The sequence below is a fragment of the Hibiscus syriacus genome, unplaced genomic scaffold, assembly GCF_006381635.1.
Source record: "Hibiscus syriacus cultivar Baekdansim isolate YM2019G1 unplaced genomic scaffold, ASM638163v2 tig00112498_pilon, whole genome shotgun sequence".
In the NCBI taxonomy this organism is placed as follows: Eukaryota; Viridiplantae; Streptophyta; class Magnoliopsida; order Malvales; family Malvaceae; genus Hibiscus; species Hibiscus syriacus.
Window position 1 is genome coordinate 569841 of NW_024063347.1, and position 12972 is coordinate 582812.

The following is a 12972-nucleotide window of genomic DNA, read 5'->3' on the forward strand; positions in this document are numbered from 1 at the left end:
TAGGCATGTATTAGTAACTTGAGTTTGAAAATTGCTATGATCTGTTCCTTGTTATCATATAATAGGCAATCATCTTAATGTCCATCGCAACGCGGAAATTACTATCGCAATGCGAAATGAAAATCACAACGAGAGAATCGCAATGCGAAATGAAAATCGCAACGCTAATTTCGCAATGCGAAATGAAAATCGCAACGCTAATTTCGCAATGCGAAATGAAAATCGCAACGCGAATTTAATTTCGCGTTGCGATTCTCTCGTTGCGATTTTCATTTCGCATTGCGATAGTACTTTTTGCCTTCAAACATAATGCAGATTGAAATCAACAAAATCAACCATTACATTTCAATCAATTAAACAAACACAAATAAGAATTATGTTAACATCAATTAAACAAATCAACTTTTACAAATCACCTTTTACAAATCAATTAAACAATAAAAAAATAAGCAATAATTATTAGAGAAAATAACACTTATACTATTGAATCAACTTTTGCAGCCATACATCATTTTCACGCAGCTCACTTCTGAGATTAACCTGCATAAACCAAACATTTGCTCAAACAACACTTTCTACACATCTAAAACCTACAAACAGCAAATTATTGAATTCTAGGTACTTAACCAAACATTTTCAAACCACAAGCCTATAAACATACCAATTGTTTATGGACATTTTTATAACGCGGATGCAGGTAGGCAGCGTCTCGTATATATCGATCTAGCCATATAATGTCGAAACCACAAGCCTACTGCAACTCTATCTATATCGGTGGGAGGTAGATACTTTATACTTCCTGTGATCAAACGGTCCAACGCCAAGTATACGAGAGGACCACAATCCCCTCTGGGTCCTTTCGTTTGTTGTGGTGCGGTCTCGTCTCTGCTAACTGTAATATTGAGCTTCTTTGGCTTCTTGTTTCCAGAACGAGTCCAATAATTTATCGCATCCAAGTATTTAGCCAAATAAGAGCTCCATCCCTTAATAATATCTCTTAAATCAGCCAATGATATGTAATTTATCATGCTGTCATATACTATTACCTTAAGGGATGGGATCTGAAGCTCGACGAGAAGCCAATGGTTACGTTCCAAAACAGGGATAAACACCTGCAATCATAAGTAATAATTAATTCATTTGCGCACTTATTTATGAATACCTTTAAACTCAATCTAAAATAAACACTAACCTTATCGACCTCCCACCATGCAGGATAAAGTTTAGCTTGTCCATTGCCCAACGCAAATGATTCATCTCGTTGATTCTTCAAGTGAACTGCGTTAAAAGGCGTCGGCATTATTGTATACCGTGTATTTCTTTTATTTTCCTTAAGTTTCCTAATTATTAGTAGACGTGACACCCACGCATCGATATGCTGTTTTACAAAAAAATACATATATTAGTGAATTACATTAATTTTTAAACAAATTAATCAAATGAAAATATAAGAAAAATATAAGACTTACCCCTCCATCGAAATAGCCATTGTCTTCGACCCCTAATAATACGCCCCACCAAGACCGATCAAGCAAAAAATAGATATCATCATTGAGCTTGCATATGTCAGTGAAACACCCCTGGCTTCGCTCATGTAGATAAAAATCAACTGCGGTCTTAGCCCAAATGGTGTTATCCAGAATTGTGTCCGGTAGTTGTTTCCTCTCCTCTTCAGATACCGGTATGGTACTGGCCGGTAACTCATACGAGAGCCAACTTGAATCCATCATGTCCGGCACGTCATAGGGTTTCTCAAGAATCCTATATATGACGCCATGTGAATCGGGCTCTTGAATGGTGGGAGGGACCTCTTCAACGATGACAGTGGCCTCTTGAACGGTGGGAGGGGACTCTCGAGGAATGATATGGGCCTCTTCAACGATAGGAGTGGACTCTTGAGGGATGATAGGAGAGTCGAGCTTCTTCTTGCGGTGTCTTCGTACTATTGGGGTATACGGAGACTTAATAGCACGTGCACGCCGTCTGATGCGTGAACTCTGTCGTGCAAGAAAAACCCGACGTAAAGCATCCACCTTATCGGTCCGCTAAATAAAAATACAAATATCAGTAAATAAACAGACATGATATTTAAACAGTGAAAACAAAGATAAATATATTTCAAACTTTCAACCAAAAGACAAAACAAAGACAAATACTAACTTCACAGTGTTAAAGTAAAAAGTTTAGCAGTTTTGGCAGCAACCGAATAAATTTACTAAGCAATCTAAGTGAAATGGTTAATTTAAGTGAAATTACGAGTAAATTTATCATCAAGTTAAATATGGAAAATCTTAAACTTACCTCGTTGCGTAGAGTATGAACCTCATTCTGCAACGATACTACCATCTCACGTAGAGCGGCAACCTCACCACGTAAAGTAGACACCTCCACACGCCATGCACCATCGTTATCGCGTAGAGTACCGATCTCCTCACGCAAGGCATTGACCTCATCACGTAACTCCCTTGACTCATCCTGTGGAGGTGGAGAACAGGGAGATAGAAGTCGTGGCATCTTTGTCGGTCGCCTATCATGAGGTGATGGTAGAGAAGAGACTCGATGATGTGACGGGATAGGTGATGGCTCTCGTTGTAGAGGTGTATAGTCGGGTCGATCAGGTGATGGCTCTGGGTGAGGTGATGGCTCTCGAAGTGGAGGAAGTAGAGGCTGCTCATCATTCGTGCCATCAAAAAAACGCTGACTAGCTTGCCACCAATCAGTGGCAAGCTCAGCCTCCGTGGGTGTCAGTCTCATTAATGGAGTGTTGGCCTCCTAAAAATATAAAAACTAAACAAAGTTAAACGTCTACTATTAATAACTTGTTTATATATGATAGTATTTGTGTTAACTTACATTATTTATTGTCGCATATGGTATTAAGTCTTCCCAATCCAACATACGTTTCCTCTTCCAGGAAATAGCCCTAGGAATATCATCTGAGGATTTTAATACATATGTCCGCATGCTGGGGAAAGCCTCGAATATCCAAATCTACAAACAATATAATAACAAACATTAGTAATTGTTAAATAATTAATTATAATTTTGAAAACATTATATAGAAATTCTTACCTTAAAGGCCCAAACAAAGCCTGACAAAGTGTATTCGACCCATCGCCCCGCAAACTTTTGCGGTCATCAAAGGCAGACGACAACTTAGTCCAGGTAGCTTTCCATATACGAACCCCATGGAAACAGATTCCATGCATTAGGTCCTCTACCAATAATATTAGCTCCTGAGGAATAGGTTGTCTGGCCTCTCTGCCTAGAAAGCCGGCATACAAAAGTAGTAGAAGGCATACTCGGACAACATCGACGTCATTCATCCGAGTAAAACCATCTTTCTTATTAAACAATTTCTTCATGTCGTCGACGTGTAAGTTCGGCTTCTCTATTGACTCATCAGGAAAAACCCTGGATAACCATGATGGGCGGGTGATATGACGAGTGTACCGGCCTACATCATCGTGTCCGAATCGTAGACCAGTGATTAAGCAGAACTCCTTCTGCCCAAAACAAGTATACGCCGGTGGAAAATGAAACCATATCTCTTCCTCACCACGTTGTATACTGTCGGGTAGATCGCTAGTCATGGTCTGAAGCCACAAATGGGTCAAACTAGCATCTCCACCCGGATGATGTACTCTCAGCCATGGCCCGAAGCAGGTTTCTTCAAACAATTTTCTTTGTGCAAGTGAAAGCTTCGAAGCAATTGTAGTGGCTAGGCTAACTTTATTCCTTAATGTCAATGAAGCCGAAAAAAATTTCTACAAAAAAACAATAAACATACCAAGTTAGATATACCAAAAATTACACTGTCAAGATATACCAAAACAAAACAATAAACATAAATAGTAGTTTATTCTTGAAACTAAAATTTGCAACACTGTTTTTGTCTTTTGGTTGAAATGAAAATCGCAACGGGATAATGAGAATCGCAACGCGGAAATGACTATCGCAACGAGAGAATCGCAACGCGAAATGACTATCGCGACCAGACAATCGCAACGCGAAATGAAAATCGCAACCGCGAAATAAAAATCGCAACGCGAAATGAAAATCGCAATGCGATTTTGGTTTCGCGTTGCGATTTTATTTCGCGTTGCGATTATCTCGTTGCGATAGTTATTTCCGCGTTGCGATTTTCATTCTCGAAACTATTCTTCTTCTGCATTACTTCAACCAAAAGACAAAGCAAAGACAAATACTAACTTCACAGGCTAAACAGTTTAGCAGTATTGGCAGCAATCGAATGAATTTAATAAGAAATCTAAGTGAAATGGTTAATCTATTATTGAAATTACCAGTAAACTTATCATCAATCTCAATATGAAAAACCTAAAATAATGCAAAAATTTCAACAAAAAAAAACTAACCCTTGGAGGTTGATTTTCCATTTCTGAATGATTGTGAGGGATTTTTGACTGTGAATGGTTGTGAGGGATTTCGCCGGCGATGGGGACGGAAATCTTCGGAGATGGGTACGGATTTCGCCGTAGAGAGTGAGAGATGGAGATGGGACTGAGTGTTGTGTTTTTGGGTTTGAGGTTATGAGTTGCGATTACTGTAGACGGTTCATTTTCCGATTTATTAAGAAAAAATACGTGTTTGGAATTTGAAAAAAAAAATACGTGTTAATACGAATGGCGCTATGTAAATCGCGTTGCGAAAGTCAGTATCGCGTTGCGAAAGTAAGTATCTCGTTGCGATTTTTTATTATCGCATTGCGATAGTAAGTATCGCATTACGATTTTCCCAATTCACGTTGCGATTTACTTATTCGCATTGCGATTTTCCCAATTCGCATTGCGATTTTCCCAATTCGCGTTGCGATTTACTTATTCGCATTGCGAATTGGGAAAATCGCAACGATACTGTAGACCATCCCAACGCGATTTTCAACTATCGCATTGCGAAAATGCAACGCGAATTTGCGATAATGGAGATCGCGTTGCGAATTAGCGATCGCATTGCGATTTTGTTGGTCATTTTGGCAAATCCGGAAAAAGTTGGTTAAAATCGTATATTATATGGGATTTTTGGTCACTGAGGTTATTTTCTCTTTTTTAAATAGTTTTTATATTTTATAGTAATATAATTATATAAATATTATTTTTTATTAAAATAATATTTATATAATTATTATTTATTTAAATTTATTAATTAATTTGTTTTTTTGTACTATTTATATTTTTTTGTCTGAAGTTATAATAGAAAGTAAAATGCTGTTGCGATTCGATGCAAACCATATCTCCAGACATTTTAGTTATATGATAATATTTTTTTATAATTAATGTTGATATTTATTATTATTTTTAATTTAAATTTATAATGAATTTATATTAATTATAAATTTTTATAATGCATATTATTTAGGAAAATGATCGTATTTTAGATATTTTTATTAAAAACCCACGTATACCGACACCGCAACGTATTTTTCCATATTTGTCTTCTGCTGGGTTCGGGCATATTGCAACAATTATTGGCGGTTGCAAACTCCAACATGTCCTAATTTTTTTCATTGATTGAGAGGTGGAGGCCCGAGACACACACATTTCATCTTCCATGTGGAGAGGCTACAATTACATTGGAGCATCCAAAAATTATTTGAAGGTGATTTTTATATATTGTGTTCGTATATAAATCTAGTTTTGTTTAAAACAAACGGGGATCAATTTCAAAGTGTATAAAAATATGAATTTTTAACCGAAGAAAGGTCAGAAAAACGGGCATCAAATTCTGCACAAAACAGATTATGTCGGTCAACTTTGAAAATTCACCATAAATTGTATAGAATGAATTAGAATGATTTATTTATATGGATAGATTCATATTCGAGTATAGTTTTCAACGGAAGAAACGTAATTAAATTCCAGTGTGTATATCAATACAATATACTGATTCTTTAAAGGTATTGCAAGTTGTCTGAATATGGAAATTTTAGAATTTAAATTGAAATAGATTAGAAGATGAAGAGTAATGTTTAAATGTTGAGTATATTTTTGGATGCTTGGAATTGAAGTTAAATGGAAAGAGACCATTTTGAATAAATTGGAAATGTTGAGAAGAATTCTAAAAGAATTCATTTTAATGGTTAGATGGTGGAATTCGAAAGGTTCCAAAACTTTGGGAACTTGTTTGCAAGTTCTTAAATGAAGAAGTATTATTTGGGTATTTTATTCAAGTGCTGGAATTTTAGTAATTAATGTACAATTATCATAATGGTGAAGGATCATTATGAATTAAAGGAAAATTTGAATAGTACAATTGTCATGAGTGACATAATAGGGCAATGATAACATATTCTCTGACAAAATAATCGGAGGCGAGCCCCCAGGAACGCGCTTTCACCACTTTGCCAAGTCCCCTCAGAAATAATAGGTACTGACATGAATAGTGCCCCCGAGGGACATGAGTGACATAATAGGGCAATGATAACATATTCTCTGACAAAATAATCGAAGGCGTGCCCTCGGGAACGCGCCTTCACGTGAATAGTACCTCGGTTATAGACACTATTATATGCAATGTATTATGGATTTTCAAAACAAACTTCAGTTCATAAGCTTTCAAATTCTCAAACTCTAAATTTCTCAAAAATCTCATTCCTCTATTTTCTGAAGATGAGTCGTCTTTCTGTTGTTGTTTTATATGATGGAGAAATTAAGGAAGTTGAAAAGGGGGTTGTTTTTGAGTCAGATCATTATATCCCCTTAACATTGAAGAGAAACATCATTCTTGAGGAGTTAATCACAAAAATTTCGTTAAAGATTCGTGTAGCTGGCCGGAGAAGACTATCTTCACTTCAGTATAGATTTCCTACTGAACTTTTTCCACTCATGTATACACCATTTCAGCTTTCCAACGATGATGATGTTTCTATGATGGTTGATGCTCATATGGGGAGTTCACAATCTCTTATTGAAATGCATGTCACTTTTATTGAGGTTCGTGCTTCTCGTGGTCTCTCATATTCCTCTCACTTTGGCATTGCATATAATGTTGATCAAGTTGATAGCCCGACGCAACTGATCTTTAATGATTTCACATCATTAATGACGGATCCAACGCCATATGTTATGCCATCAAGTTCAATAGGAAGACAATAATCAACAACTGTTTATGATCTTAACCCACGTGGTTTCACCAATAATCCATATGGCAACATCTCTTCTACTTCAAGGGGATGACATTCATATGCCAATGTTTTCGACTTACATATGGAAATGCCATCGAGACGGCAGTCTATTCACATCCCACATGATACAATGGCCTCAAGTTCAAGGGGAGGACAAGCAAGCGGGAACTTATTTGACCTCAACATTAGATTATCGGAGGAACCCTCATCTCCACCAAAAGAACCTCTTCGGGAGCCAGGTGCAAATGATGTTGAAACGAGATTTTTCGTTGAACTTGACTCACCACAGTTTAACGTACATTTTGATGATGATGAGGATGACGTTCCGATAAATACAACACCAACCGAACTTCCTACACATATGTATGGTGTTGATTATGATCCAATGTACGAGCCTGAATTTCCGGATCTTCCTGATGTTGGTAACTATGGACTTCAGTCATCAGTCAACGATGGTGATTTACATATTGGAATGGAGTTCGCATCGAAGGAGGAAGCAATGATGATAATAAAGAGTTACAATATTCGTAACTCAGTTCAGTCCCGAGTTGATCGATCTACCATGGAGAAATATGTCTGCTACTACGTTCAACGTGACAACGGATGTCAATGGATGGCCCGTGTATCAAAGAGGAAGAGGAAGAACAACTTATGGGAACTAACCAGATACAACAGTCCTCATACGTGTTATGCAAGAGGTATAAACCAAGATCATCCCAACTTGGACTCCAACATTATTTGCCAAGCAATCATGCCCATTGTGAAGCAAAGCTCTCATATAGCTGTTGCAGTGTTGATTTCTGCTATACAGTCACAATATGGGTACACCGTCTCCTATTAAAAAGCTTGGTTAGCAAAACAGAATGCCATTTGCAAACTTCATGGCGAATGTGATTCCTCTTACAACGAGTTGCCAGTTGGTTTCATGTTGTGCAAAGACTCAATCCCGGGATAATTGTTGAGTTCGAAACTCAACATCATTACGTGAATGATCGAGTAGTTTGCGATCGCTGCCAATTCTACTGTGTCTTTTGGACTTACCCCCAGTGTATTAACGCAGTCAAGTACTGTAAACCAGTTGTCCAAATTGATGGTACTTTCTTGTATGAGAAATACAAACAAGTTTTATTATTGGCTGAGGTCCAAGATGGAAACTGCAATATTCTTCCTGTAGCGTTTGCCCTCGTTCAAGGAGAAAACACTAAGTCCTGAGCTTTTTTCCTTAAAAATTTACGTTTACATGTTGTCACCAGGGAACGAGTATGCATTATTGCAAACCGAAGAGCCGGGATAAAAGCAGCAATGGAGTCTTTGGGTACAATGTATAGACCTCCACATGTTCAACATCGTTATTGTGTCCGTCATATTGCTGCAAACTATTACGGAAAATTCAAAAAGAACGATGAACGTCAGTTAGTCGTGCGGATAGGTATGTTACTTTTCCCAATTTTTCTATCATTTTCGTATTACTTATTTATACTTCATATTAACTATTACATATTCCTAATGACTTAGGTTACGAACACTTACCTCAAAGGTTTGAGTCTATGCTACAAGAGTTGTTTGGTAAAAATAAGAAGGGGTGCGAGTACATTATGGACATCAACAAAGAAATGTGGATAAATGAGTATGACGGGGTTATCGCTATGGTCATATGACAACCAACTTGGTTGAAGCAATAAATTCAACCTTAAAGGGGGCGCGTCATTTACCAGTCACGGCTTTGGTCAAAACGACTTATTTTCGTTTGGGTCAACTCTTTGCAAAGTTCGGTGGACAAGCTCTTACTTGGATGCAAAACGACCATATTTACCACACAAGACTAGTAGCTGATTTACAGAAAAAAAATGGCTGCATCAAATGGGATGTTGGTTACAAATTTTTCTCGCACCCGTGAATTGTTTCGTGTAACCGAAATGCCTCGTCCGCTGCAAGGGATTGAAGCTAACTCTTTCAGAGTTAATCTGCAAGAGATGTGGTGCGATTGTGGTTTCTTTCAAGCACTCAAATATCCATGCTCTCATGTCATTGCAGCTTGCTCACATTCACATTTGGACTACAAAAATTATGTTGATCCCGTATACCAACTTTCACAAGTATTAAGGTATATGAATTTGAGTTTCCGCCCATAGGAAACGAAAAAAACCCAAATGAGATTCAAATTTGGCTTACAATTGTACCGGATCCATTGCTTTTGAGGGACTTTCGTCCAAAATCTACTAGAATACATTGTGATATGGATATTCGGGAGAAGTTAACAGAACAAAAATGATGTAGGCATTGTAGAAACATCGGGCACAATAGAAAAAACTGTTCAGCTTTGTTATCATCACATAACCGTTAACCCTTATGTAATTAATATTCTATTTAAATGAATATTTTTTGTTTCTAGTATTTAAATGTAATTGCATTTTCTATAATTTCTCAATGTATGTACACCTAAATAAATTTTTTAAATTTTTATTTAAAAATTATTTTATGATATTTATTTAATATAATAATTAATATTATTTATTATAAAAAATTAATTATTAATTTTAAAATATTATAATAATTCCATATTCTAAGTAGAGAAAAAATGTTAAATTAAACAAATTAAAAGTAAGACTAAATTGATAAAATATGTAACTATTGATGATTAAATGTGTAATTATACTAATTTTATTAACTTATGCATCAATATTGTCTTTAAATATTGATAACAAATTATTAGATTGATAATATTTAAATAATTAAGTGATAAAATTAATAGATCGATAATCAAAAAATAATAATAGATATACAATACGTGTAATATTATAATTTCATACATTTTTCCTATAACTACAATAAGATCAAAGCTTGTTTTCATCTATTATTCCATCCGATTAATGTCGTGTGGAATAGGTAAATGCCAAAGTTCCTGAAACATACAACTCTAAAACTTAAATTCACTATACCTTTAACACACATCTAAAAAATATATTCGATAATTCTTAAATTATAATCGAAACACTTTACATAATATATTAATTATTTATAATAATAATAAAAATAAAATCTTTATTATTAAAAGAAATACCAACGTAACATCTGGTTCAACAGAACCAATATAAAACGCATCCCTAAGATGCGTTTTTCACACGTGACATCCGACTCAACATAAACCCAGGTAAAACGCGTCCCCGGAAATGCGTCTTTATGCCACCTCAGTCGAAAGGGTGTTATTTTGAGAAATATTGGTCAACTAGTGTTAAAACGGAAGAATTTTAAAAAAAAAGGGGTCAGTTATATCAATCGCCAGATTTGAGGAGGTAAGATCCCTATGCCTTTGCCAATGCCACCAAAGCTACTTTCCCTAGCGCCCATTACACCATTTTCCCCTCCCCTCGCCTTTTGTAATCTTTCTCTTTTCAAATTCAATTTAGATCTAAACTCGTTGCCTGAAAGTAAGAATGCTCATCTCACTTTTAAAAATTGCATCATCTGAAGCAATTAATAATATTATAAAAACAGTCAATTAAATTTGTCTTCCAGCTTAGCCACTTATCAGGATGTTAATCTAGATCTCAATTGAGACCGACATAAATGAATGTGTTGAGAAAAAATATTTGTTTTCCATGTCGTTTCACCATCGTAGACAGCTAGGAAGAGTTGGTTTGAGTGTCCAAAACGAAGTGGAACAGCTCAGCATTACAATCAATCACTCGAATTCAAAAAGAATTCACTCAATTGAAAAAAAAAAGAACAAAAATTTTCGTTCCTTTCCTTTATCAGTTATCATAACCAACAATACAAAAATTAAAACCCAAAATCAACAGCTTTGAAATGAATTGAAACTACAATGGAAGCACATGATGACTGATTAAAGTAGAAAAATGAAACTAAGTGGGTAGGAAAAGTAACAAGAGGTAGAACACATGTTACCGGAGAGCAAATGATTAAGATTCTGAAGGAGCGACCTTGGGCTTTCTGAGGAGAATCATGTGCATGGGGGAAAAAATTCCAGATTCCCGCCTCTGGTCAAATAATCAGCGGTCTTGAACAGCATATCGTGAACATCAACGGTTCCTTTAGGAGCAATCCCTATGGCAGCCAGCACAGTGACGAGGATGTGGTTCCTCCAGTAGGCGATTCTCCCCATCTTAAGCCTAGTCCACCACGGTAGAGCCGGTGGCTTGGCTAGATCCTTCTCCTTCACAACTTCAAACCCTACCTTTTTCGCAGTCTCCGCAATGTCTGAGTAGCTTCTCAGACCAGGCAAAGCGTCGCCTCTTTCGATACCTTGAATGACCTCAACGTGCTCGGGGTTATCGGCTCGGTACTTGTCCGTTGTGACCCACTCGTAAGACACGAAAAGAGATCCGGGTTTCAGCACTCGGAAGACCTCGGCGTACACTTGTTCCAGTTTCGGCGCGTGGCATGTCGCCTCTATGGAGTAAGCGCCGTCGAAGCTGCTGTCTTGAAACGGCATCTCCAGGAAGTTCCCGCAAACAACTTCGCAAAGCGAATCCAGCCCGGCTTTTTTGTTGTGCATTCGGGCACGTTTGACTTGGTAACTGTTGATTGTGATTCCCACGACTTTGGCTCGCGAGTGAGCCGCGATGGCACGCATGGGTCCGCCAACGCCGCATCCGACGTCGACGATTCGGTCCCCGGGTTTAACGCCGATGAGATCGACGGCCATCTCTTCGTGGAGGCGCGTTGCGTCACAGTGGGATTTCCCGGAGATGGAAGGGGAGAAATGGAAGGATTGACCCCACCCCCATTCGTATATATCGGTGACTAGGTTGTAAAAAGTATCGACGAAGTCCGGGACCTTTTCGGTGGTTTCGATCTCCTTTGGGCGGCGGAAGAAAGACCAATACTGCTTGTAGTTGTCTCGAACATTTTCAGCAGAAATGGAACCTCCGGAGAGATCGACGGCTCGCTTGCCCTTCTGCTCCGCTGGGCCTAAAACGCAGACGAACCAGTAAAGACCACCGGCTAAAAGAGCCCCAGTGCAGAAGAGAGCAAGAGAATCCATGAGAAAGAAGAAGGGGAAGAAAGAGGGTTGAGATGAGTAAGAGATAGCAGGCCAAGAGAGGACTCTAAGTAAAACAACAGTCCCCCTTTGAAATTAAAGAGAATTTTGTCGACATGCGGAAAGCGTACTTTACGGTAATGAAGCCCGCGAAGCGCGTGGTGAGAGATTGTCCATCATAATCACATGATACTCGGATGTATAATGTGCAAATGTATCTTTAGCTCTTCCTTGTGTTTTTCTTTTAAATATGTGGAAGGTATATGTATTACTTTAAAATATAAATTTTATTTTTTTAATAATTTTATGAAATTAAATTTTTATATTTTGATTAGAAAATTATGATGTTTTTACATATTAATTAATTATAAAAAAATGATTTTTAATTCTTTTATCTTTATATTCATTAACAAATAATACATTGAATATAAATGTTTAAAAATCTTTTAGTGCCACGCATCAAATAATGGTGGTCTTAAGAAATAATTGTATATATAAAAAAAACAAAATAACATGTTGGGGTTGGTTAAAAGTTAAATATTATTTAATAGTTAATTATATACATCTGATGTAGGTTAGACTTGAAAAATACAGTTGTCAACGACAGAATTTGCAGAGACCAGCTGCGCCTAACACGAGATCTCTCCAATCTGTAATTGATAGTTACGTATTTATTTGCTGTTAAATTTATACTAAAAAATCCTTGACATTTATTAATTTTTACAGCAAATTAGTGTTAAAACTTTAAACAAAGAAAGAATCCTAAAACTTTAATTTTTCAGATCCCACATTATTTAAGCTCCAGATAGTGGTCCCCATGGTTTTCCTC

General features: G+C 36.9%; 1 protein-coding gene across 1 annotated transcript; it reads right to left on the bottom strand.

Annotated features, from left to right (window-relative positions):
* Positions 1 to 10923: 10923 nt before the first annotated feature.
* On the bottom strand, positions 10924 to 12228 carry LOC120180688 (24-methylenesterol C-methyltransferase 2-like). The gene has a single exon (XM_039185973.1). The coding sequence runs from the start codon at positions 12144 to 12146 to the stop codon at positions 11103 to 11105; it is 1044 nt and encodes a 347-aa protein (XP_039041904.1). The 5' UTR covers positions 12147 to 12228; the 3' UTR covers positions 10924 to 11102.
* Between the last annotated feature and the right edge of the window lie 744 nt (positions 12229 to 12972).